Here is a 22,565-nt window from a genome sequence, read left to right as displayed (position 1 = left end):
CCTCCCTCCCTGGCTCATTCCCTTGAGCCCTCAACTCCTTAACCAATATAGAAACCAACCATCATCCATTTCTTCTTTTCTCTCTTCTTATAGCAACCTGCAGATTGTATCCATTAACACAGACAGACTGTGGCCTAGCACATCAGATTCCTCCTGAAATACACAGGAAGCCCTGTCAATAGCTTTTCTTAAAATAGCTCCCGCTCCTCCCCCTCCCACACTGGAGAGCTGGGCTTTACTATCTGAGTGTGGAGAAGAGCAGACATCCCAGGGGACAGCAAAACCCACTGTCAGCCCAGGAAGCATCAGAGCCCGGTGAAGCTGCCTGCCTGCATTGCAGCACGCAGGCTCGCTCACTGACCTGCTTCTCTGGAAGAGGAACACTATGGCAGAGAGAGAGAGAAGGACAAGAGAGATGGAGTAGAGGCTGTAAGGTGCTCAGTACTATGGTGATGAGTGTGGTATAAGAACCTCAGCAGAACAGATTAGATTCACCAGCAGTAACCAATCCCGTTGTCCAAGTCCATGTGCACAACTGCCCGTTGATGGACCCTTTGCACCCATGTATAGTGCTGGGCTCACTCTCTTGTATTATGACCTCTGATTCAAACACCAGTATTCCCTGCAGGGGTATCATATTGACCAAATCCAGTGGCGGTTGGTAGTCACAAGTCTAGGGGTGGCTCCAAGGGCTGCCCCTCCCATCGCTGCTTGTCAGGGCAGAGGAGGGGAGAGCAGAGGACTAGTAGGGTGGGGAAAACTGCCAAATTCACCCCTCCCATGGCAGGAACAGCCCACAGCTACCAGAGAGCTAGAAAAACAACTACTGTCTCCTTTGAAGCCTCTCGCCCATCTGCCTGCTCCTCTCCCACTCCACAAACTCCTCTGATGGCTCCTAGAGCACCCTGGCTTTGCTATGGGAGCAATATGTGGGGAGGTGGTCACCTACCCAGGGGAGAAGCAGATGGCAGTGGCTACTTCTTTTACCAAACCCCATAAATAAGGGGCAGAGCCACAGAGAGGAAAGGGGGAGAGGAGGAGATTAGCAGAGACACCAGGGCCCTGTGGGAAGTGGAGGAGGGGTCAGAACACCAGGAACATGAGGGAAAGGAGGCACCATTAAGGACTGGGAGGAGACGCATAGCTACTGGATTCTTGGGGGTTGACCAGAAGGATAGAGCTGCTATGGACTTGGGGATTAAGTAGATGGTGGTGTGAGTTACCCTGGATATTTTGGGGGAATGGCAGGAGGAATTGGAAGGAAAGTGGTCTTGTGGATTCGTGGATGGAGGCCATGTGGTTACTGTGATTGTCCAAACTCCCTGGAACCAGAGCTTCAAATCCCACAAGGTCTGGCTCAGTTCTTCAGCTTCTGAGCCACTTTGGTCCAAACAGGAGAACGCAGTGTCACTTTTTTGGGTGATATTTTAGTCACTATTTATCAACATTTAATTGAAATAGTATTCAAAAACCTGAAGTGCAAGGTTTAATTTACTGGAAAAAAATTGCAGACCTGAGGTCCTGTGCGCTCTGCAGACACCACAGATCCCCAGGAATGTAAGGACAGGGATAAACCCCAACTTCCTCCCCTAACCCCTTCTGGGGTGCTCGGCAAACACATTCCAGTCTGGTATGTCCTGTAAGGAAGGGATTCCTGCATTGTTTGCAGGGCTCAGATTTGGAAGGAAGCAGCAGTACAGCATACCACCTCCTTTCCCAAAACACCACTTTCTCTTCCAGATTCTTAGCTTTCAGTCAAGAAGGAACCAAGCCCAAGGAGTCTGGTATAAATGAGTGTAATATAAATGCTTAAAACCAGAGGCCCAAAACTCATTTCACACAAGCCACTGACTAGCAAACAGACTGGAATGATTTTTTAGTTGCTACCACCTTGGTTGGATTTGACCTGATGACCAGCAGTTAAAGATGAAAGGCTCCATATCACAACTCCAGCCTCTGAGCCAGCTGGAGCTTCCGCCCAGACTTTGTGTATTTGTATTGTTGTGCTATCCCAGAAGAAAAAGAGAGTGAGCATTTCAGAACACATTATCTACGTGTGCTCATATCGGAGGAGACCTATCAGGCCAGGCCCTTAGAACACAGTCTGTTTCATACCTGTGGAACAAAGATGAAGCAATTGATTGTGGTCGTACAGATGAAGATGCCTCCAGATGTAAAACCAAAGACCAGGTTGTGCCAAGTGTAGAAAAACCAGTTAACTAAAAAAACTGTCCCAGCAGCAAGGAAAATGAGGTTGACCCCAACAATGAGGATCAAGGACTGATTCACTGGTGGAGCACTGACATTATCTGTCAGACCAGCCAGGTACGTCCCATATATCAACAGGATGCTCTGGAATCAGAAAATAGGGATAAGGGGTTTGGTTTAGGAGAAGAGGTTTTACAGATTTCCAGAGTGAGGAAAATTACTGTATGTCACAGTCTTTCCCCCGACCCATACTGAGCCAATGAAGCTCAGATACATTCAGTGCAATTTTAATTAACACTCTTTGATCTATAATGCAGAAATTCAGTTTGATATGGTAGCTCGGCAGCAAATACTCAGCATGTTGCTGCAGGTCAGAATTGAGGTGCATAGGCAGAGCTGGATGGAGACGGGGGCAAGATTGGAATAATAGGGGGTGCTGCAGGTCAAGACTGAGAAGTATTAGTAGAATTGTGAGGGGGGAGTCTAGGATTAGATTGACAGAGGGTGCTGCTGATCAGAACCAATAGTAAGAATTGTAAAGGAGCCCAAAATGGAAAGGAGTCCTGGAAAAAGAACACCAAAGACTGACAGACAGAAACTCCTTAAAGGAAGAAAAAGAAACAGAAGAAATTAGTTCTACCATCAAAGAACGATGAGTCTAACTCCAAGAAAACAGAGAGGAGCCATCTGTAAATTGAAAAAAAAAAAAAAAAAGTGGCAAGAGAGGAAGAAACAGGAAATAGTGGACTGGAGAAAGAGCAGAAAATGGTGCATATTTTAAGGAAAGCTCTGGGAAACTATTGGCCTGTAAAAGTACAATTATTTTCTCTTCTCTTCTGTAAAATTTCCTGAGTGTTGGTGGAAGGTGCTGAAGGGAGCACGCAGTCGGGGGCGGCGAGTTATATGGGACCGTGGTGCCCACGCTCCAGCAATATTCAGGGCATGGGGGCCTGGCTCCACCAATGTTTGGGGCCGGGTCTCTCCCCCGGTCCTGCCTGTCGCCCCCACACGCCTCCTCTGCGCGTCCCTGCCTGCACCCTGGGCAGCAGACTGCTGCCCCCTGCATTTCTGCGCTGCGCTCTGCTGGCTCCCGGCATCAACTGCCACTACAGGGTCCTAGTGCCCCCCAACCACTAGTGCCAGGGCAGGCTGACCCTGCCCCTGCCCTTCCACCTCGGACGGACGGACTCTTCCCTTTTGCAGTGGGACCCTCCACCAGCACAGGGGGCTTCCCCGCCCACAGTCACCGCTCCTGCCCCATGCTGGGCAAGGGGCAGCCCCATCCCCCACCCCCAGTGAGGCTACAGTGAGGGGCAGCAGCAGAGGAGGAGGCACACATGTGATGGCAGCCCCCCCGGCATGGCACCCACCACAGGGGAGGTGAGGGGGCTTCCTGGACCTGAGAGGGGTCCTAGGAGCATGTGCAGTGACAGTGGTGTGAGGTGAGTGTGCTGCTAGCAGGGAGAGGGCTGGAGGGAGTCCTCCTCTCTGGCCTCAGCCTTGGGCAGCCTGCCTGCACCCCAAACTCCTCATCCCCGGCCCCACCCCACCCCAGAGCCCACACCCTCAGCCAGAGCTCTCACCCCCCACAGCCCAACCCTCTGCCCCAGCACTGAGCCCCCTCCTGCACTGTGAACCCCCTCATCCCCGGCCCCACCCCACAGCCCACACCCCCGCATCCCAACCCTCTGCCCAAGCCCCTCATCCCCAGCCCCACCCCAGAGCCCTCACATTTTTACATTATTTTAAAATATATATATATATTGGCTTACAAGGCAGGTGTCGGGGGAGGGGCGGAACTTTGACCCGTTCTGGGCACCATCAAAAAATATACAAACCTGCCACCCCTGCACGCAGTCAATCAACACTCTGCCCACAGAACAGGAATAGTGACAGTGCAAACTGCCCCCTCACAATGCCTTGTAATGAGCATGAGCCTGCCGGGAGGCTGGATGCTCATCAGCCTGGAGAGTCCATCTTTATGGGCAAGAAGGGAGTTCCGCTTTGAAGACCATGACTACTGGTGGCCTCTCTGCTGGGATTGCCACTAGTTCAGTTCTGATGGTGCTTCTGCGGTGTTGATGTCTGTCTCACTAGGAACTGGACCGAGACTCAAATTAATTTCATACACACCATCAAGCAGACATTGCACTATCACAGTTTTCAGTCACAAGCTACCTGTGAACTCGTGACAAAAAGGTGAAAAGCTCTATAGCCAATTTCTAATCCCCTGAGCCAGAATAGGCAGCCATCTATGTCCCATTTAAAACTATATAATTGTCCTGGCAACAATATCCAGGGGACAGATTAAGGTACCATCTTGTGACAAACTGGGATGTTGCTCTAATGGAACAAGCACAGGACAGATTCAAAACTCCTGGGTTCTAGAAAGGGCTTTGCTACTGATTCTATGTGCAACCTTGGGCAAGTCACTCCATTTCTGTGCCAGTAAAATGGGGATAGAATATTGAACTGCCTCCCAAGGGGTTGAGAATGTTAATGCCCTTGAAGATAAGGAGTGACATATGTACACAAAGGGACTGATTCTGTTCTCACTTACATTGGTGTAAATCAGGCTTAATTCCAGGGAAGACAATGGAGCTACATGGGTGTATAACCCTGCAGATGAGACCAGAGACAGGCTCAGTGAATTATTAAACATGGGCAGCTGGCATCAGGAAAGAGAATATTTTATTTTTAAAAGCAAGAACAGTAAGAGTTCATAGAGGCCAATGACTGTAAAGATAATCCCTCTGGATTTGAGGAAAATTTAATACAGAACAGGAGCAAAGTAGCTGATGTAGATGATCAACACATATGATATCAAGGAGAGCAGCCAAGTAATTGCTTATATCTTGAGTATTTAAGGGACTTGCACATAGAAGCCAATCAGTCTGCCAATGGGGTTTTGGATCATAAATGCCTAAATCCCTTTTGAATATGAGATTAAGGCTATGTCTACACTGCACTTCCATTGTTAAAACTTTTGTCGCTCAGGGGTGTGAAAAAAACCACCCCCCTGAACGACAGAAAGCGCCGGTGTGGCCAGCACTTTGTCAGCAGGAGCCACACTCCTGGTGCTGAAGCTACTGCCCCTCGTTCGGGGTGGTTTTATTTTGTCACTGCGAGAGCTCTCTCCTGGTGACAAAGAGCAGCTACACTGCGCACCTTACAGTGGCGCGGCTGCAGCGGCTGAAGGCTAGACACTGCCTAAGGCTCCTGGATACCGTGATCTAAATTCCTAAGCACCTCAGCAATGTCTAAATACTTTTTTAAATCTGGCCCTTGGATGCCTTAGTTTTCCCCACCTGTAAAATGGGGTTAATGTATATTTGTAAAACCCTTTGAGGTCTACAAATGAAAAGTGCTATGTAAGAACTAAAATCTTGTCTACACAGGGAAATTTACCACTGTAATTATATTGCTATGTCAGTACTACTCCCTGCGTGGCACTCTTATTCTACAATAGGAATGGCCACACAGGAAGTCAAACCTGTATAACTACAGCAGTATAATTAAACTGGTATAATTATGTTAGTAAGTTTCCCCATGTAGACAAAACCTAAATGGTTATTATTAATACTGTTCTGTTGCACAAACTCAGGGTCCCCTACCCCAGCTGTGCAGTTTGTCTATGGGTTCATGGAAGTAGTGAGTTTTAAGGAGAGATCTGAATGAGGTGAGAGATGTTGTTTTGCAAACAAAGAGAGAGAGATGGTTCCAAGCATAACGGGTAGCAAGGAAAAAAGCATGAAGATGAGACTGAGAGAAAGATACAAAGGGGACTTTTGTGAGGGAGTCTTGGCAGGGGAGATGGGTAACAGCGAAAGAGAACACAGAAGCAGAATTGAATGGGAATGGGAAGAACCTTCAAGATGAGCACAAGAACCTTGAATTTGAAGGTGAGAGGCAGCCAGGGAAGGGAGTAAAATGGCCAGAGTATTAGGGGAGGAAGAGAATTTTAGCAGCAGCAGCAGCATTTTGTAGCTAGACTGGAGGGAGGTGAGATGAGATGCAGGCATGAATAGAGAGGTTACATACCTTAAACCCTAAAATGAGAATGAGCCAAAGTTCGGAGTAGAGAGACGCGCAGAACTGCATCCTACCCACCGAACAGGTCATGCCCTTGTCAGTCACCTGGGAGGCAGTCAGAACACAGAAATGAAGGCTCCTGCTCCAGCCCATAGGGATGGACAAACAGACAAGTGGATACATGGTTTAGGGGGTGTCTAAGCACAAATTTCAAAGTGGAAATGTGAAAGCTTGTCTAACGACTGGGAAAGTGCTATTGAGAGCAGAGAATTCAAGGAGGAAAGATACCCAGCTTCGGTATTCATCTGCCAACATGCTCATTAAGCTTCAGTTTTCAAATTTCTCTGCACCTGCCACAGACTCGCCAGTCTCCCATGCTGGAGAGCTGCAGAATCCAGGTCATGCTCTCTGCAGAGCAGACAGGGCATTGGTTAGAACTTATAATGGTAGCAAATCAAAGCTCTGGAACCAGATCCTCCTGTCCAGCTTCAGGCATGTTTGGCTGGAACTCCGCAAATGGCCTCTGTCTCCATAAGGGTCCAACCCTAACCCCAGTTTACAACACCTCACACCTCTGAGGAAGATCAGCTCCAAAATGTGTGGCTTAGAAACTTCTCTAAAACAACCCCTTCCATCTTTCATGCCTGCAGAGATCTGCTGGGCTGAATCATAGCATGACAGACACAAAGGTGCAGTGTTCAGCCTCTTGCTATTGTCCTCTTACCCTCAGGGATGCACTGAAGCTTTGGAAACACTGAACTGGATCAGAGACAATCCATGTTGTGAGCAGCATGGCATCTGCCAGCACCAGCACCACCACCACCACCAGCAGCTGGAGGTCTTTGATAATCTGCAACACACAGAAGGGTCAGTGTTATGGTTCAGGGATGAGCTGCACCTGTGACCTCTGTGGCTCTTCGTGGGCTCTTTCAAATGACAGGTCTATACTGCCCCTTCCCCCAGAGTGGAATCCCACAATTCACCCCACTGATTTAAAATGGACCATTTTTGACAGCGCCTCCTGTTTCTCAACCATATTATGTGCAGCAGGTCCAACTTGGTGTTGCTCCTGCTCTAGAATCCTCCCTGGGAGCAGTGAATACAGTGACAGAAAACAGCTTGTTCCAAAACAGAGTATGGTTTATTTATCCATAGGGACATCGCAAGCAGAAAGAAAAAGGTTAAAAATAACAAAAGCCGATATACACATATTGTCTTACCTAAGCTTGGCCTTACCTGCATGTTTAGGTAGGCCCCCCATTTATCTTGGGACCCCAGCACCTGGAGACTATGTTACAGTCAGTTTCCCTGTTGACCCGCTGTCTCTCCTTTCCTCTGAGGCTGTTTTTTAACTGCTTCAAATCTTGTTGTTTGAAAGTTCCCACCTCAAAGCCCTGGGATTTCAAGCTGGAGACTAACCTCAGACTGCAGGACTAGCCAAATCCCAATTTGTGGAGGTAAACGTCAAAGGCATTATCTCCTCCCTTGTATGTCTGCCTATGGCTGTCTACACCCAGTAGCCTTTGGTACATGCGGTCCAAAGTTAGCTCAAACTGATTTAGCACCTTCGTTCCCCTTTGCACAGCAACAAAATAACCCCCAAGTCCACACAGATCTATAGATAACATTCATAAAATCAATACAGATAACTCCCACATTCTTCACAGCTGGCATGCCCCCTTTTGTCCTGTGCTGCACAGAGGTCTTCAGAACCCTCCCCCAGCAGAAAGAGGGTCTGCTCCAGCCCTTCCTGAAGTGGTTGCACCAGGAGAGGGGAGTCAGGAATACTTGCTGACATTTGTTTCACTCGTTTTTATATTAAAAATAACTAGAAAAACCAAAAATGGCTGTGAAGAAAAACCCAGGTCCAAACAGCTCCAAACTACAGGTATGATTGGAGATCCAAACCCAGATCCAGACCAAATCTCACAAAGAGCTTTCTCTCTTTAAGGATCTGATCCAAATCCCTGGATCTGACTCTTTCTCTTACCTCCCAAAAATTAGAATTGTTCCAAATCCAGGTCTAAATTCTGAAGCGTGGATGTATCATCATTAAAACAAAGTTTGGGAACAAGATCCAGATGTTTGAGCTTAAGGCCTCCCCCCAGTGGTGCTGAAAACTAAGTGCTAGGCCACCAACCCAGAGACTGAGCTCTGGCAGGGCCGGCTCCAGGAAGCACGTGCCTCAGGAAGCACATGCTAAGGGGGGCAGCATTCCGTCCATTCTGGGGGCGGCACAGTCCGGGAGGCTTTTTTTTTTGCTTTGGCAGTTCGGCCTCCTGGTATCTTTTTCCAGAGAGTGAACTCTGGAAAAGACACTTGATTTACATCCCACCCCCAGAGGATACATGAGCAATGCCCTGCAATAGGGCTGGTTGGATAATTCTGTTGTAAATAGGGTGACCAGACAGCAAGTGTGAAAAATCGGGTCACAGGGTGGGAGATAATAGGCGCCTATAGAAGAAAAAGCCCCAAATATCAGGATCGTCCCTATAAAATAGGGACATCTGGTCACCCTAGTTATAAAGAAACTTCAGTCCCAGCCAGCAAAGGTAGGGCACCCAGAGGTCTTTGCTTAAAGGACAGTTGAAAATATTTTTATTCTACCTACCATGACCTGAGCTCGGGCTTGGGGTTTTCCCCAGCAGCAGAAACTGGCAATTTCATATGACACCAAAATCTGCAGAGGGTGTGCTGGAAAAAGCTGGTACTAAGTGATTTTCAGATATTTTTTCTTTTGTAAGAGATGTATTTTCTTCTTTCTTAAAATATTTGTGTGTGAATTTAGTGCTGGTAGAAGGTGCCAACCCAACACTCCTGGAGTCTGGCAACCTCTATTCACAGGATGAGCAGAAAGCGTGGATAGCAGCAAGGCAAACTTCCTTCATTCAATGCTTCACTAAAGAAGACCCCTCTAGGAGTGAGAAGGGAGTTCTGTCTCCATGATCTCATTGATGTGCGATTAACAAGAAGAGGACCTACAAATGGCAATCCTGCTGGTGGGTTTTGTGATGGGGACACTTGGACAGTGTAAGAAACCATCAACTCATTTCACAAAGGGACCAGTGATTATCACCAGATGGGCATGCCCCACCTGGCAGGAGAACAAATGCTTTAGATAAGTCAGGTATCTAAACTCCTCCTGCCTCCTCTCTGTTCTATTGGCCTGATTCTCCACTGCCTTGCTGCTCGTGTCATTTCCACTATTCTGATTTGGTAGCATTTTACCCCTGCTTTTCACAGGTGTAAATGACTGCACAAGGCAGTGGGGAATGGGGCCCGGTCTAGCTAGGTTTTACTCTGTGCCTGTGATGCTGGTATCTAAGTGCCTAAAGCGCTATATTCCCACTGTCGATCCTATGCGTCCCGGCATTCCCTATTCTCTCTCATTTCAAGCCCATCCACATTCTGCAAATGATTCATGGACCTTGTAGAGTATGGTTTTTGTCAAGCATTTCCCTTTGCTTCTCAGTGCAGCCCATGCGGAGAGCCCCAGCACCTCACAGGTGAGGAGCCTCTGTGTTCCAGTGCACGGGGCATGTACTGCGAGTACTTACCACCCTCTTTTCTGGACCGCGCTGTGTGAACACTTTGTACAACCGCCAGCTTTTGCCTAGGATGGGCCCGAAGACCAGGGAGCTCCCAACACACAGCAAGCAGAGCCTCACCTGCAGACAGGAGGCAGAGAGTGAGAGATGGGATTGGAGGTTCCTGTTACCAGGCAGCAAAACCCGGCAGGTACAAGTAGCACTTTCCCTGCTGGGCTTCCATATTGCTCCCAAGGGAGCTCTGCCCCCTTCCCTGGCCAAGCACCCACAGAAAGGAAAGGAAAACTAGTAAATAGGGACCCCATATCTGCCAGCCAGTCCATGCCTGGTAGACAGAAAACTCTGGGCTGAGGAACTCCAATCAAACCTAGTACAGAAGGTCTCCCAATCAGGACACCACAGTGGGCAGTGGCCTTCCATCCTCAGGAATTCCCAATTAAAAAAAAAAAAAAAAGACACCAGTTTAATAGCAAAGCTGCTGCCCGTAGAGCTCATGTTATTGGACAGGACCACAGGGCTGGGAGGTGGCACTATCCACCCTGGGGCAGGGGCTGTGCCCAGTGTCACCATCAGGAGCAGCTACTAGCCACCCAGCATGCGTATCTGAGGCAGAACGAGCCAGGAGCAGGCTATGAAGATGCAATCCCTTCCTTTTCTGCCAGTCTGTGGAGGAACCAAAAGCTACTGTTTACTCCTGGGGGAATTCTCCACCAAAAAATTAAAAATTATGTGCACAATATTTTAAAATTCTGCAAAATTCTGCGCATTTTATTTATCAAAATAACACTATATAATCAAGCCAGTTTCAATTATTTTTGTAATTTATTTCAAAATTCCTGTCAGCAAGTATGTCTTTCACAACACAGACACACAAATTCCCCCAGGAGTAGAATTAAAGAAACTCCTGTCAACCTAGTTTCTGTTTCTCTGCTCCCGCCCCGCAGAGCCCAATCACAAGGCACCCACCCCGCCTAGACACCTGCACCCCATCCCCTCCACAGCCCAGGGATCCAGAAGGAGAAACAGCCTGATGCTGGGTCCCAGGCCTGTGTGGAGTTTCCTGCACGCTGCCGCCTCCTTCCTTCAGGGCATGCTGAGAACTGCAGCTGCTAGGAACCTTCCAGCTCCCCCCACCCCAGCAGTGTCTTCTATTTGCAAGCTGGGCTCTGCCAGATCCAGTAGCCCCTAGTGGCAGCCAGCAGCTCTACGGCCCATTTCTGGGGGGGGGGGGGGGAGAGAAGAAAATTCTGCACGCACAATATTAATTTCTGCGCAAATTCTGCATGCTGAGTGGTGCAGAATTCCCCCAAGAGTAACTGTTAGAGGAGCAAACAGACCAAAGCAGCACAAGAGTGACTGAAACATATACATGACTTCAGCATCAATAAAGCAGTAGCTGGCATCTCAGCTAATTACCTTCATCCAGGTGGCTGAACACAACCTCCCTGCCTCTTACTCTCTCCACAGCGTTTGCCTTCTCCGAGAGCTGGATGTTCTTTCTCTCTGCAGTGCTCTCATCTCCACCCCCGTACACACACACCTCGTTTGCTCTGCACTGGGTCCCTAGCTGGTAGTGGCCATACCCAGGACAGAAATCAGGAATTAAGTAGGCAGAGTGTAGTTTTTATGAAGTTTTCCAAGTGATATTTGTGTCCAAGATATTGTGCCCATTCTCTTGCTGCCCATGGACCCTGTGCTATATATAGATAACTAACTGCTGAGTTTTTACATGCCCTCTGTACTGCTCCTTTAAAGTGCAGGAGTCTGCTTGCCTGTCTGCAGGAGCAGCTGCTACACAAACTGTGCTCTCTCCTGGAGACCTTACTTATGTTCTTTCTTGTTTAGTTGTTTGCTCTCAATCTAACAACAGAGGCCATTCAGACTGGAAGTATCTGGTTTCTCTTTGCGTATGTGAAAATACAAGCTCAACACAGTGCCCAGGGCAACCAGGACAGGGAGACTATCACAGTTCAGCAGGGGCGGTGTGTCCATTAAAAACCTTTCCTGGCAAATCAAGAACACAATCAACCCACCTGGTTCACTTCACTCACCTGAATGAGCATTTCCATTGAGGCTCCAGAAAACAAACTTTGCTCCGGAATCCCAAAGAGGTAAGCGCTAGCGTAAGTCAAGCCACTGCCCAGCAGTGTCACAATGTTCAGATTGGGGCTGGACATCTTCACAATTCTCCAGGGAACAAAGCAAGCGAGGGGGTGACAGTTAAAAAAAGGGGAGTTTATACAACAGATAGAGACTAGCCTCCCACACAGCATTATTACATACCAGCAAGGGGCTAGGCCTCTTACCTGGCTGCTGCTATCCACAGGGGCTGCCTCCAGGAAATAGCCTCCTATGCACCAGTTGAACTTTTTCACTAGGAACTCTGCCATCTATCTAGCTGTGGTTCTTCTAGGGCTGCCATCTTCTAGGTCTGAGCACCTCAAAAGCTTTAATCTACCCATCCTCAGAACACCCTGTGAGGTAGGGCAGTGATGTTATCCCCCTTTTATAGACAGGGAACTGAGGCACAGAAAGATTAAGTGACTTGCCCAAGGTCACACGTGAAGACTCTGGTATAGCAAGGAATTAAACCTAGCCCTCCTAACTCCTAAACTAGGGCCCTAACCACTGGACAACCCTCCGCCTGTCATAGAATGACAGAAGTTGGAGACAGACAATCCCTATTAGATCATCCAGTCCATCTCAAGGGACAGTGCAGGGCTGTCCCCGGTTGTACATGTTCTGTTCTATACTATATAGGTTCTTATACCGCATTTATCACCATAGTTTCTGAGCACGTCAAGTACTTTGTCTAGTCCAGTCTTATATGTCCCAACTGATGGCATTCCCACTCCTTACCTAGAGGAGATTATTCCATAGTTTAATACACCTCATATCCAGAAAGTTTCCTTCAATATTTAGTCTACAGTTCCTCCTCCTTAATTTCATCCCATTATTCTTAATTGTACACAGGGATCAAACCATAAATAACTCCTCTCCATCCCTGGTGCTCCCAGCCTTCAGATCTTTGCAGACTGTTAATGTGTTCCGCTCTTTAGTCACCACAGTCTAATCAGACAGACTTAGCTCCTTTAATCTCACTTTATAACTCACTGCCTTCAGCCCCAGATCATTTTTATTGCTCTTCTCTGAAGTCTCTCCAGTTTTGCACTATCCCTGAGGTAACATGGAGCCCAGAATTAATATTCCAGGTGTTTCCACCCCACTGTCTTCCTCAGAGCTCCACTCCAGCAGGGTTTAGGACACAGGCGTGGCTCCACTAATTAGGTGCCTGAACCCTGGAGAAGACGCACATGTAAGGTGAGGTGGTGGCCTTGGGGAGAATAGAGGGTAGGTGGGAGGGAGCAGTGGGGTGAGAAGAAGGGGTGGGGGGAGTTTGGGACGTACAGGGCTGCGGTGGGCAGAGAAAGAGGCAACTTTCCCCAGCTTCACAGCTGCCGGGGAGAGACACCCCTTCTTCCCAGCCCCAGCTCAGGGACTGCTGCAGCAGGGGACAGAGGGGACATCAATTACATTAGAAAGGTAAGACTATGAGTTGTGTGCTTTTATTTGTAAAACAAAAAAACCTTAATTATTATTAAGGTTTTTTTATATAGCGCTTTTATCCAAAGCGCTTTACAATAGTTAGCTAATGGTACAAACAACATTCAGAAAGATCATTAAGCGGTCTGCCGAGACCCTCAGCAATTTTCAAGTGGTCCGTGGGAAAAAAAAAAAATTTGAGAACCACTGGTTTAGGATACTAGCCAGGCCACCTCCTCTAGCTGCATATGGGGTATTCCCGCTGCTTTCCTAGGCTCATCAGTCACATCTATGTTTATTTGCGCGAGGGCAAATAAATATTGTGCATTTGTTCCAGTTCCACAGTGAGAACATTCTTAGAAGGTTTGTAAGTCATTCTGTAATCAATTTAGATTGCTGCAGAATTCAATACTGCTCTACCATATAAACCCATGCTGGGTGCCTGGCTGTATACTGGTCTAATACACTGCATAGTACCCAGTGCCCTAGATAAAATGCAACCTATATCCAAACCACGAATGGTCTGGTGTCATGAAGGAAACCTGGATGTCCAGGGAAATCATGCCTCACCAATCTAGTAGAATTCTTTGAGGGGGTCAACAAACAGGTGGACAAGGGTGATCCAAGGGATACAGTGAACTTGGACTTTCAGAACGCCTCTGACAAGGTCCTTCACCAAAGGCTTTTAAGCAAATTAAGCAGTCATGGGATAAGAGAGAAGGTCCTCTCATGGATCAGTAACTGGTTAAAAGATAGGAAACAAAGGGTAGAAATAAATGGTCAGTTTTTAGAATGGAGAGAGGTAAACAGTGGTGTTCCCCAGGGATCTGTACTGGGACCTGTGTTGTTCAACATAATCATAAATGATCTGGAAAAAGGGATAAACTGTGAGGTGGCAAAGTTTGCAGATGATACAAACTTACTCAGGATAGTTAAGTCCAAAGCAGACTGTGAAGAATTACAAAGGAATCTCACAAAACTGGGTTATTGGGCTACAAAATGGCAGATGAAATTCAATGTTGATAAATGCAAAGTAATACATATTGGAAAACATAATCCCAACAAACAATGGGGTCTTAATTAGCTGTTATTAGTCAAGAAAGAGATCTTGGAGTCATTGTGGATAGTTCTCTGAAAACATCCACTCAACGTGCAGCAGGAGTCAAAAAAGCAAAGAGAATGTTAGGAACCATGAAGAAAGGGATAGATAATAAACTAGAAAATATCATAACGCCACTCTATAAATCCATGGGATGCCCACACCTTGAATACTGCGTGCCGATCTGGTCGCCCCATCTCACAAAAGATATATTAGAAGTGGAAAAAATATGGAGAAGAGCAACAATAATGATTAAGGGTATGGAATAGCTTCCATGTGAGGAGAGATTAAAAAGATTGGGACTGTTCAGCTTGGAAAAAAGATGGCTAAGAGGGGATATGACAGAGGTCTATAAAATCATGACTGGTGTGGAGAAAGCAAATAAGGAAGTGTTATTTACTTCTTCACATAACACAAGAACCAGGGGTCCCCCAATGAGATTAATAGGCAGCAAGTTTAAAACAAACAAAAGGAAGTACTTCTTCACATAATGTGGAGTCAACTTGTGAAACTCATTACCAGGGGATGTTGTGAAGGCCAAAATTATAACTGGGCTCAAAAAAGAATTAAATAAATTCATGGAGGATAGGTCCATCAATGGCTGTTAATCAAGCTACTCAGGGATGCAACCCCATGCTCTGGGCGTCCCTAAGCCTCTGACTGCCAGATGCTGGGACTGGACACCAGGAGACTGATCATCTAGTGATTGTCCTGGTCTGTTCATTCCCTCTGAAGCATCTGGCATTGGCCACTGTTGGAAGACAGGATACTGTGCTAGATAGGTCTGACCTACTTTGGCTATTCTTATGTTTTTTTATGGTTTGAAACCAGGATGTCTTCACTCCCTTAGATGCATTGCTTGAAGTGATGTCCTCAGACTCTGAGGTGAAGGTGGGAATCATCTCTCTTTCTTCCCACCTCTGCTGACTGCTCTGCTAAGGATCACCAATGGTGACCTCAGAGATGGTGGTGTGAGCGGCCAAAGGGAGAAACGGGATGGAGCCCCTTCACTCCTTGGCTGCCACTCACATCAGTACTTAGGAACATAAGTGATGCAACAGCAGATCACGCCTATGGTCACCTTGTCCAGTAGCTCATCTCCCTACCCTACAAAGTTAGACCCAAGGTCCATGCCATTCTGTCTCCACACTGGATGTGACAGAGGCAGGTAGGAAGACCCAAGGTCCATGCCATTCTGTCTCCACGCTGGATGTGACAGAGGCAGGTAGGACCCGCATAACTGCCCCTAATAGTCCAATTCTATCCCAAAGGGGTAATGCCTTCCAGCCCCGCAGCTAATGATCAGTTTATGGTGGGGAGCAGGAGGACGGTGAAGCACTGGAATGGGTTACCTAGGGAGGTGGTGGAACCTCCATCCTTAGAGGTTTTTAAGGCCCAGCTTGACAAAGCCTTGGTTGGGATAATTTAGTTGGGGATTGGTCCTGCTTTGAGCAGGTGACTGAACTAGATGACCTCCTGAGGTCTCTTCCAACCCTAATACTCTATGATTCTATGAGGAATGAGAGCCCTGGAAATTGTTCTCCCAGCTAGTGTGGAAATTCCATAATGGAGGATGGAACCAAACGATGCGTCGCTCACCTGTTCTTCCTGAAGTGAATTGTGAAGACAAGAAAGAAAAGAGCCAGCAGGACTCCACCGGTGAGGAAAGTCCACACAACTCCCAGGAGGGCAGCCGAGGAGGAGGGGAAGGTCTTACTGCTGCTGTCGTAGGCCGTCTGAGAGAAGGCAAAGGGTGGAGACTGTAGGTGTGAAGGGAAATCTTGAGGGTTCCCAGGAGAGAGGTGCCCACCTTGTAAAAAATGCCTCTATAGCTAGCACTGATTGACGCCTTGTCGGCAGTCTCAGTACCAGCACCAGAGACTGAAGTGGCCATGGAAGCTGAGTTCCGCCCAGCTGCTGCCTGCTCTATGGATAAAGTCTTCTTTCTGCAAGTCTCTCAGTCTGGCACCTTTCACCCCTCCCCCAACTGAAGTCTGCCACCTTTCACCATCCACTGAACTTACACACTCAGTTTGTGATTAAATACAGTAATGGAGGGAAATCCCATTCGCATCTGAACTCATCTTTCACTGCAGAATTCCCTTCATCGAGCCCTCCGCATCCACAGCCCAGTGTTAGAACCTGTACAGATACCTTGGGCCAATGTGACCAATCTTTCATTTTCTCCATTATCTTTCAGAGGAGTCCAATGTATCTTAGGAGAAGGGCTTCATGTTCCCTTAGCCCCCAGCACCACCACAAGGGGGCAAGACACTGCACCCTTCTGCCAGCTAGGCCTTCTAGAAGTATGACACACGCAGCCGGGCGTCCAAGGGGACCCAGGCTTTCACCATGCCCCTATTGTGTAATCAAGCGGGTTGATTTCATCATGAGCAGAGCTGCCAGCAGGTGCAGAGAAGTTGCCGGGGAAGGTGAATGCTTTTTCAAAAGGGTTACCCACAAACACCCACGTACACACCCGGGCTTCATCCCACACCCTGACCAGCCATTCTTAGATGGAGAACAGCTGAAAACCAGCCTTGAGGGTTTGGCAGCACTAGCTGGGGCACAAAGGAGGGCTACCTGTTGCAAGGAGCAAGTCCATTTCTGATCCACCTAAACTGTTGTGGGAAAACCCCTGCCCTTATTCCCCAGCATGCAGATGCTACACAGCTTATCTTCTCCAGTTCCTCAGCAAACTGCTGAGTCAGGAGCCACTGGGGGGCAAAAGAGGTGAGTTAGGATCTCAACTCCTTGAGGATCAGACAAGGAACTGATGGAAGCCAGAGGAGATGGCAGAGGATAGCAGTCAGGAGTGGCCATCATATCAGGCCGGGAATGGCAGTGGGAGGGGATCAGATTATAGTGCTTTTCAAGCAGGGAGAGGGGTGCTACCAGAGGGCTGGAGAAGGCAGGAGGGATGAAGAGATGGGGATGAGTATTGACTGGGTGGGTGCCTAAAAAAACAAAAGCCAAAGAAGCCAGTCAGGATAACTTCTGAGGACATGGGAAGGAGGAGCAAGATTGTGAAGCTTGACTAGCTATGGCCAGATTGTGACTACTGGGCCCTGGTGTGCTTTGGAATGGGAGCAGGGGAGGTGGGACGAACTGTGCAGTCAGAAAAGAGGGAAAGGCCCTGGCCTCCCTTCCTCTGGCGCCCCAAGGGATACCAGCTGGGACCACTCCCTATGCTCAGGAGATTAGAGGGAGTGCAACTGCACCTGGGCCCTGCACGTGGGGCATAGGGGAAGAGGGAGGCTTCGTCCTCTTCCCTCTTGTGCTCCCAGGCAAGGCTTTGTAAAGTGCTTTGAATACGAGAAGTGCCAGCCCAGCCCAAAGGACTATTACTAGTAACTGTTCAGTTAAAAAGCACATAGAAACCCTGCTTCTCTCTGGCGGTGTGTGACTAAAGACACTGTCACTTATCAGGAGGGAACGAATAGACTTTTCACCACTAATGCTGTTTGCTCCCTTTCTGTACTGCGCAGAGCACTTGTCTACACATACAGTGCTCCACTGATGCAGCTGTGCCGCTGTAGCACTTTAGTGAAGACACCACTACGCCGACGGGAGAGCTTCTCCCATCAGCGTAGTTAATCCACCTTTGCGAGAGGCGGTAGCTACGGAAGCTCTCCCATCCAAATAGTGCTGTCAACACCGGGGGTGAGGTCGGTATAACTCTGTTGCTCAGGGGGGTGGATTTTTCACATCCCTGAGTGACATAGTTATACCCATTTAAGCGTGTCGTGTAGACTTTGCCTCAGTTTGAACAGTGACACTACACTGGCTAGCTCCACTTGCTGGTTCTTCTGAATATTACTCACAAGGAAGTTTAAATTTTTTTTTTAATCTGATTGCAATTTGAAAAACAAATCATTAAAATATCCTTATTTTAAATGTGTAAACTGATCCCACTTTAAAACAAAAACAAACCAAAGCAACCCTCCATGTTAGATGAAAAGTTACAGTCCCAATCAGCATTCCTATGGTGTATATCATATATATAGTCTGTTACTGAGATCTTAAAACAGTTTTTACATTTATTGAAATGACACTTCAGTTCTCCTCTAAAAGACGCCAGGGGAACAATGAAAAACAGGACACAGAGAAGAAAGGGAGCTGGAGCTATACCTTCCTGTGCATTGCCAGCAGACTTGTTTACTAAATTCCTGTTAGTTACACATGTGCAAACTCACTGAAGGCAACAGGAGTGCAGAGATGTAACTAAGAACCTAATATAACCTGTAGAATCTTCATTCCTGGGGGTAACATGTGAGAAGGAAAGAGCCCAGCTTGACTCTCAGGTCCCCGAGTTTATTTGTGGTTAGGACAAAAATCCTTTTATTTTGAAACTGGGCACATTTGAGCTGGAGACATCAGGAGACAAACATGGAGCCCCAGAATAACATTTTTACAGGGTCACTTTTGAGAGTAGACTCACACCTTGAAAGAGACTCCAAAAATAGCTTGGGGATGGTCCCAAATTCCAGATTGCACGTGCTTAGTTTGCAAGGCAGAAGACCATTTTTCCAACTGCTGCTGTCACAAACTCTCCCCCAGGGATCTGAGAACGAGGCTGGGCTTTTTCTACCTCTTTCAGCATCACTAGAAATAAACATTTTCTGCTGAGAACTTAGCCACCCAATTACACACAAGGCAGGCGAGCTCAGGTCACTCCTCCACAGCTGGAGTCCATTCTGCCTGCTGGGGCTAACAGGAGTAAACACTGGCTTGGATCAATAAAACCAGCATTTACTATTACAAAAAATATCCAGGGGACAGATCTGTGAACTGAGAAGGAGCCAGCTTCACATAGTCCCTTTCTGGGCCATAGCTGCACTTTGCCTCCAAACCCTGGCGACAGCACAGGAGCAGACAGTGTAGCCCAGGAAGATCAAAATTGACTTTATGTCACCATTGCGCTCTCCTGATCCTAGGACAGCTGTGCACAAAGCTGGTCCCCCTACACAAATCGGAGCAGTCTGAAAGCTGCTCTAACTTGTGCCAGCTGTCAGAGTTCCCAAGAGGCCGATATAGCAGCGGGGATCAGTGGGAGGCCGTGACACTCAGTCCTTGCCCTCTACACTGGCTGCAGGGACGGGGAGAGGAGGGCAGAGTAGCCATGACACAGGCTTGATGCTACTGACAGACCCTCCTACGCTGGCGTGAACCTCCCATGGCCTTTTGCCCCAGCTTTAGGACAGCTTTGTTCCAGCAGCATGGTGAAAAGTGACTTGTATCAATAATGTAGGGGTACCACCCACCTCCTGATGTTACTGGACTTCAAAGAGTGGTTTGTTGCTGATGGAGAGCTGCCATCAGTCCATCCATGAGTCATCCCCTTTCCCCTCTGGGCTATGCCTGAAGCCAGAGGCCACTCTAGACACAGGCAATCTAGGCAGCTGCCTAGGGTGGCAGATTTCTAAATGAACATTTTGGCTATGTCTACACTACAGACCTTACAACAGCACAGTTTTACCACTGCAGCTGTGCGGCTGTAAGGTCTCCCGGGTAGCCGCTCTATGCCGATGGGAGAGAGCACTCCCACCAGCATAATTAAACCACCCCCAACGAGTGGCAGTAGCTATGGCAGCAGGACAGCGTCTCCCACCCAACATAGCTCTGTCCACACCGGTGCTGTTATTCGTGAAACTTATGTCAGATGGGTGTGTGTGTATTTATTTCACATCCCTGACCAACAAAAGTTTTACCGACAAAAGTGTTAGTGTAGACAAAACCTTAGATTAGTTCACGGCAAGCTGGCATGTGAATCTACCCCACACAGAGTAACTGTCCATGTGGACCCTGCAGACGCACGTTAGCAGTTTCTTAATACACTTTGATCTAATCTTTGAAACAGGACTAGATCAAAGTGCATTAACGAACTGTTAATGTGTATCAGCAGGATGTGCAGCATCTGGGTGCATTAACATCTGCGCAGAGGCCTTGGCATGGAGCACACAGCTGGAGGGCCCAGCCCAGCAGCAGCTCACAGCCAGGCCCAGCTGCTGCTGGTCTCTCCCCAGGCAAGTCAAGGATGAGGGGCCCTCCAGGGCAGGAGGCAACCAGGTATGTGACACCCCATGTCCCTCATCTGTCCCCTGCCCCTCCCCCCATACTACCCACTCCCCAGCTGTCCCCTACTTCACCCCATGTCCTAATCCCCCCTGTCCTAGCCTTCCTGGCCCCATCTCTCCCCCTGTCCTGGCTCAGCTACCCCCCAAGGTTCTGCCCCCTCATCTACCTCTCACCTCATCTGCTCCCTGACACCTTGGAGTCTGCCCCCCCAGTCATTCCCCTCCCCCAGGATCCTGTCCCACTGTGTCCTGCTGCCTTCCAAGCCACTGGCCCCATTCTCTAGCCTCCTGCCACATCTGCCCTGTGTCCTATCCCCCGTGCTATCTGCCCCATGATCTACTCACTGCCCCTGTTTTCCTAGTCCCCCATCTTCCCTCTATGTCCTACTCCCAGTCCCCCTGTATTATCTCCCATTGCTCCACCCATGTATTGCATAGCCACCCTCCCCCCCAGCCTCATGTCAGGGACTTCCCCCCATCCTGGTGCAGCTCCCCCTGCACTTTGGATTGACACCACTCAGAGCCCAATGGGGAGGGGGAACAGATGGAAGGAACCCTATGCCGTGAGTGCTCTTGGGGCTAGATCCCTAATGCGGGGTGGGGCTGGGCAGGGCTGCTGGCTCTTAGGGTTGGTGGATCCCAGTGGGTGCCCTTCCAGGGCAGCCTGTTTACGGAGGAGCTTGCTGCTATAAGAGAGTGGGAGGGGAGGGAGACATAGTGATGTTCTGCCTAGGGCAGCAGATTGCCTTGAGCAGCCCCTGCCTGAAGCATGGCTACAAACTCTATCTCAGGAACCACCTGGGGAAGCCAAGCATTCCTTCACACACAAAACAATCACTGTTCTGTTGGAGGTCACGGGGCTCTGAACTCTGGGGGAGTATTTCAGCAGCAGGTGAGTGGAGTATAATTCATGGCCCAGACAGGGGAATATTAGTTGTAATAAAGCAGCCAGAGCTAGGGGAACCAAAGAGCTTTAATCTTCTAATTAAAGGTCAGCGTGGAGGCTAGCACGGGATTCAGTAGAAGGCCAAGCAGCATTCATGCCCAGCTGGGCCCATGCAAACGCTGACAGGCACAAAGACAGCAGCCCCAGATTGGAAACAGTGGCTTACATTCTTCTTCCAAAATTATATCAAAATAGACTTAGCCAACTAAGATCATTCCTGTGTCATCCCCAAGAGCTCAATGACTTACGGGGCAGGGGAGAGGAGGTCCCAACTATCATGGATGGTGGCTTTTAATTAAATCCCTCTTTATTAATATTTGAAAAGCACTTTGAAGTTCCAGGGAAGGTGGGGGGTCAAGAGGACGGAAGGTCATTTCAGTTCCACTCTCACATTAGCTCAACTGGGAAAGATTCTTTCAAATTCCTTGGCTATTTCCCCAGGCTGGTTCCTTACACTCTACCTGCCAGGCTTTTACCCAGACAAGTTTTAAAGACCACATGTATTGGGGTGTCCTTCCTTTCCCTTGGGAGACTGCTCCACAAGCCAAGCATCCTCACTCCCACTGGGGAGAAGTTTCCCCTAGAAAGTTTTCTGGTGTGCTCCTCCTCTCCAGAGGCCTCCCCCAAACTCATTCCTCTGCGTAGAACCTAGCTATTCAAGGTCAGAGTAGCCCAGTCCCCATCTTGGTACGTACAATCGTTATCGTGCAGAGATCCTGCAGGGTCCTCTGCCTCCGCGCCTGGCTGTTCCAACTGGAGTAGCTGTCACACAGGTCAGAGCAGTTGAATCCAGGCTCCATAGCACATCCTTAGTCTTCATTCGGCCATATTTTCTGGGCAGTGGGGAAGGTGGTGGTCAGTCCTGCAGTGGAAGGGAGGCCAACACTGGGCCAAGTTCCTCCAGCAGCTCACGTTTTTCCAGTGACAATAACAACCTTGAAATTCATCTCATTTCCCCCATGTCTCAGGTGTGCCGGGGGCTTGCAGTCAGTGACACTGTTATGCTCAACCACAGTTGTGTGGTGGCAACTATTTAACAGGCATTCTCTGTCACAGCAGGAACCCACTCCGCACCTGTGCAAACCTCCACCTCCACACACCCAGTCAAGGCA

The 22,565-nt window shown here is 48.5% G+C and overlaps 1 protein-coding gene across 1 annotated transcript in view; it reads right to left on the bottom strand.

Moving 5' to 3' along the window:
• GPR156 (G protein-coupled receptor 156) overlaps window positions 1–22,565 on the bottom strand; it is a 48,771-nt gene that overhangs the window by 7,979 nt on the left and 18,227 nt on the right. The window contains exons 4-10 of the mRNA XM_065586959.1: window positions 22,149–22,315; window positions 16,030–16,166; window positions 11,840–11,975; window positions 9,798–9,908; window positions 6,965–7,090; window positions 6,250–6,345; window positions 2,116–2,352 (exon numbers count right to left, since the gene is read on the bottom strand). Of these exons, the coding sequence (XP_065443031.1) occupies window positions 2,116–2,352; window positions 6,250–6,345; window positions 6,965–7,090; window positions 9,798–9,908; window positions 11,840–11,975; window positions 16,030–16,166; window positions 22,149–22,253 (948 nt within the window). The 5' untranslated portion in view covers window positions 22,254–22,315. The remainder of the gene's footprint in view (window positions 1–2,115; window positions 2,353–6,249; window positions 6,346–6,964; window positions 7,091–9,797; window positions 9,909–11,839; window positions 11,976–16,029; window positions 16,167–22,148; window positions 22,316–22,565) is intronic.

This window comes from Chrysemys picta, chromosome 1 (genome assembly GCF_011386835.1).
Source record: "Chrysemys picta bellii isolate R12L10 chromosome 1, ASM1138683v2, whole genome shotgun sequence".
NCBI lineage: Eukaryota > Metazoa > Chordata > Testudines > Emydidae > Chrysemys > Chrysemys picta.
The sequence above is the reverse complement of the archived record's forward strand: the minus strand, read 5'-3'. Positions and strand labels throughout refer to the sequence as shown.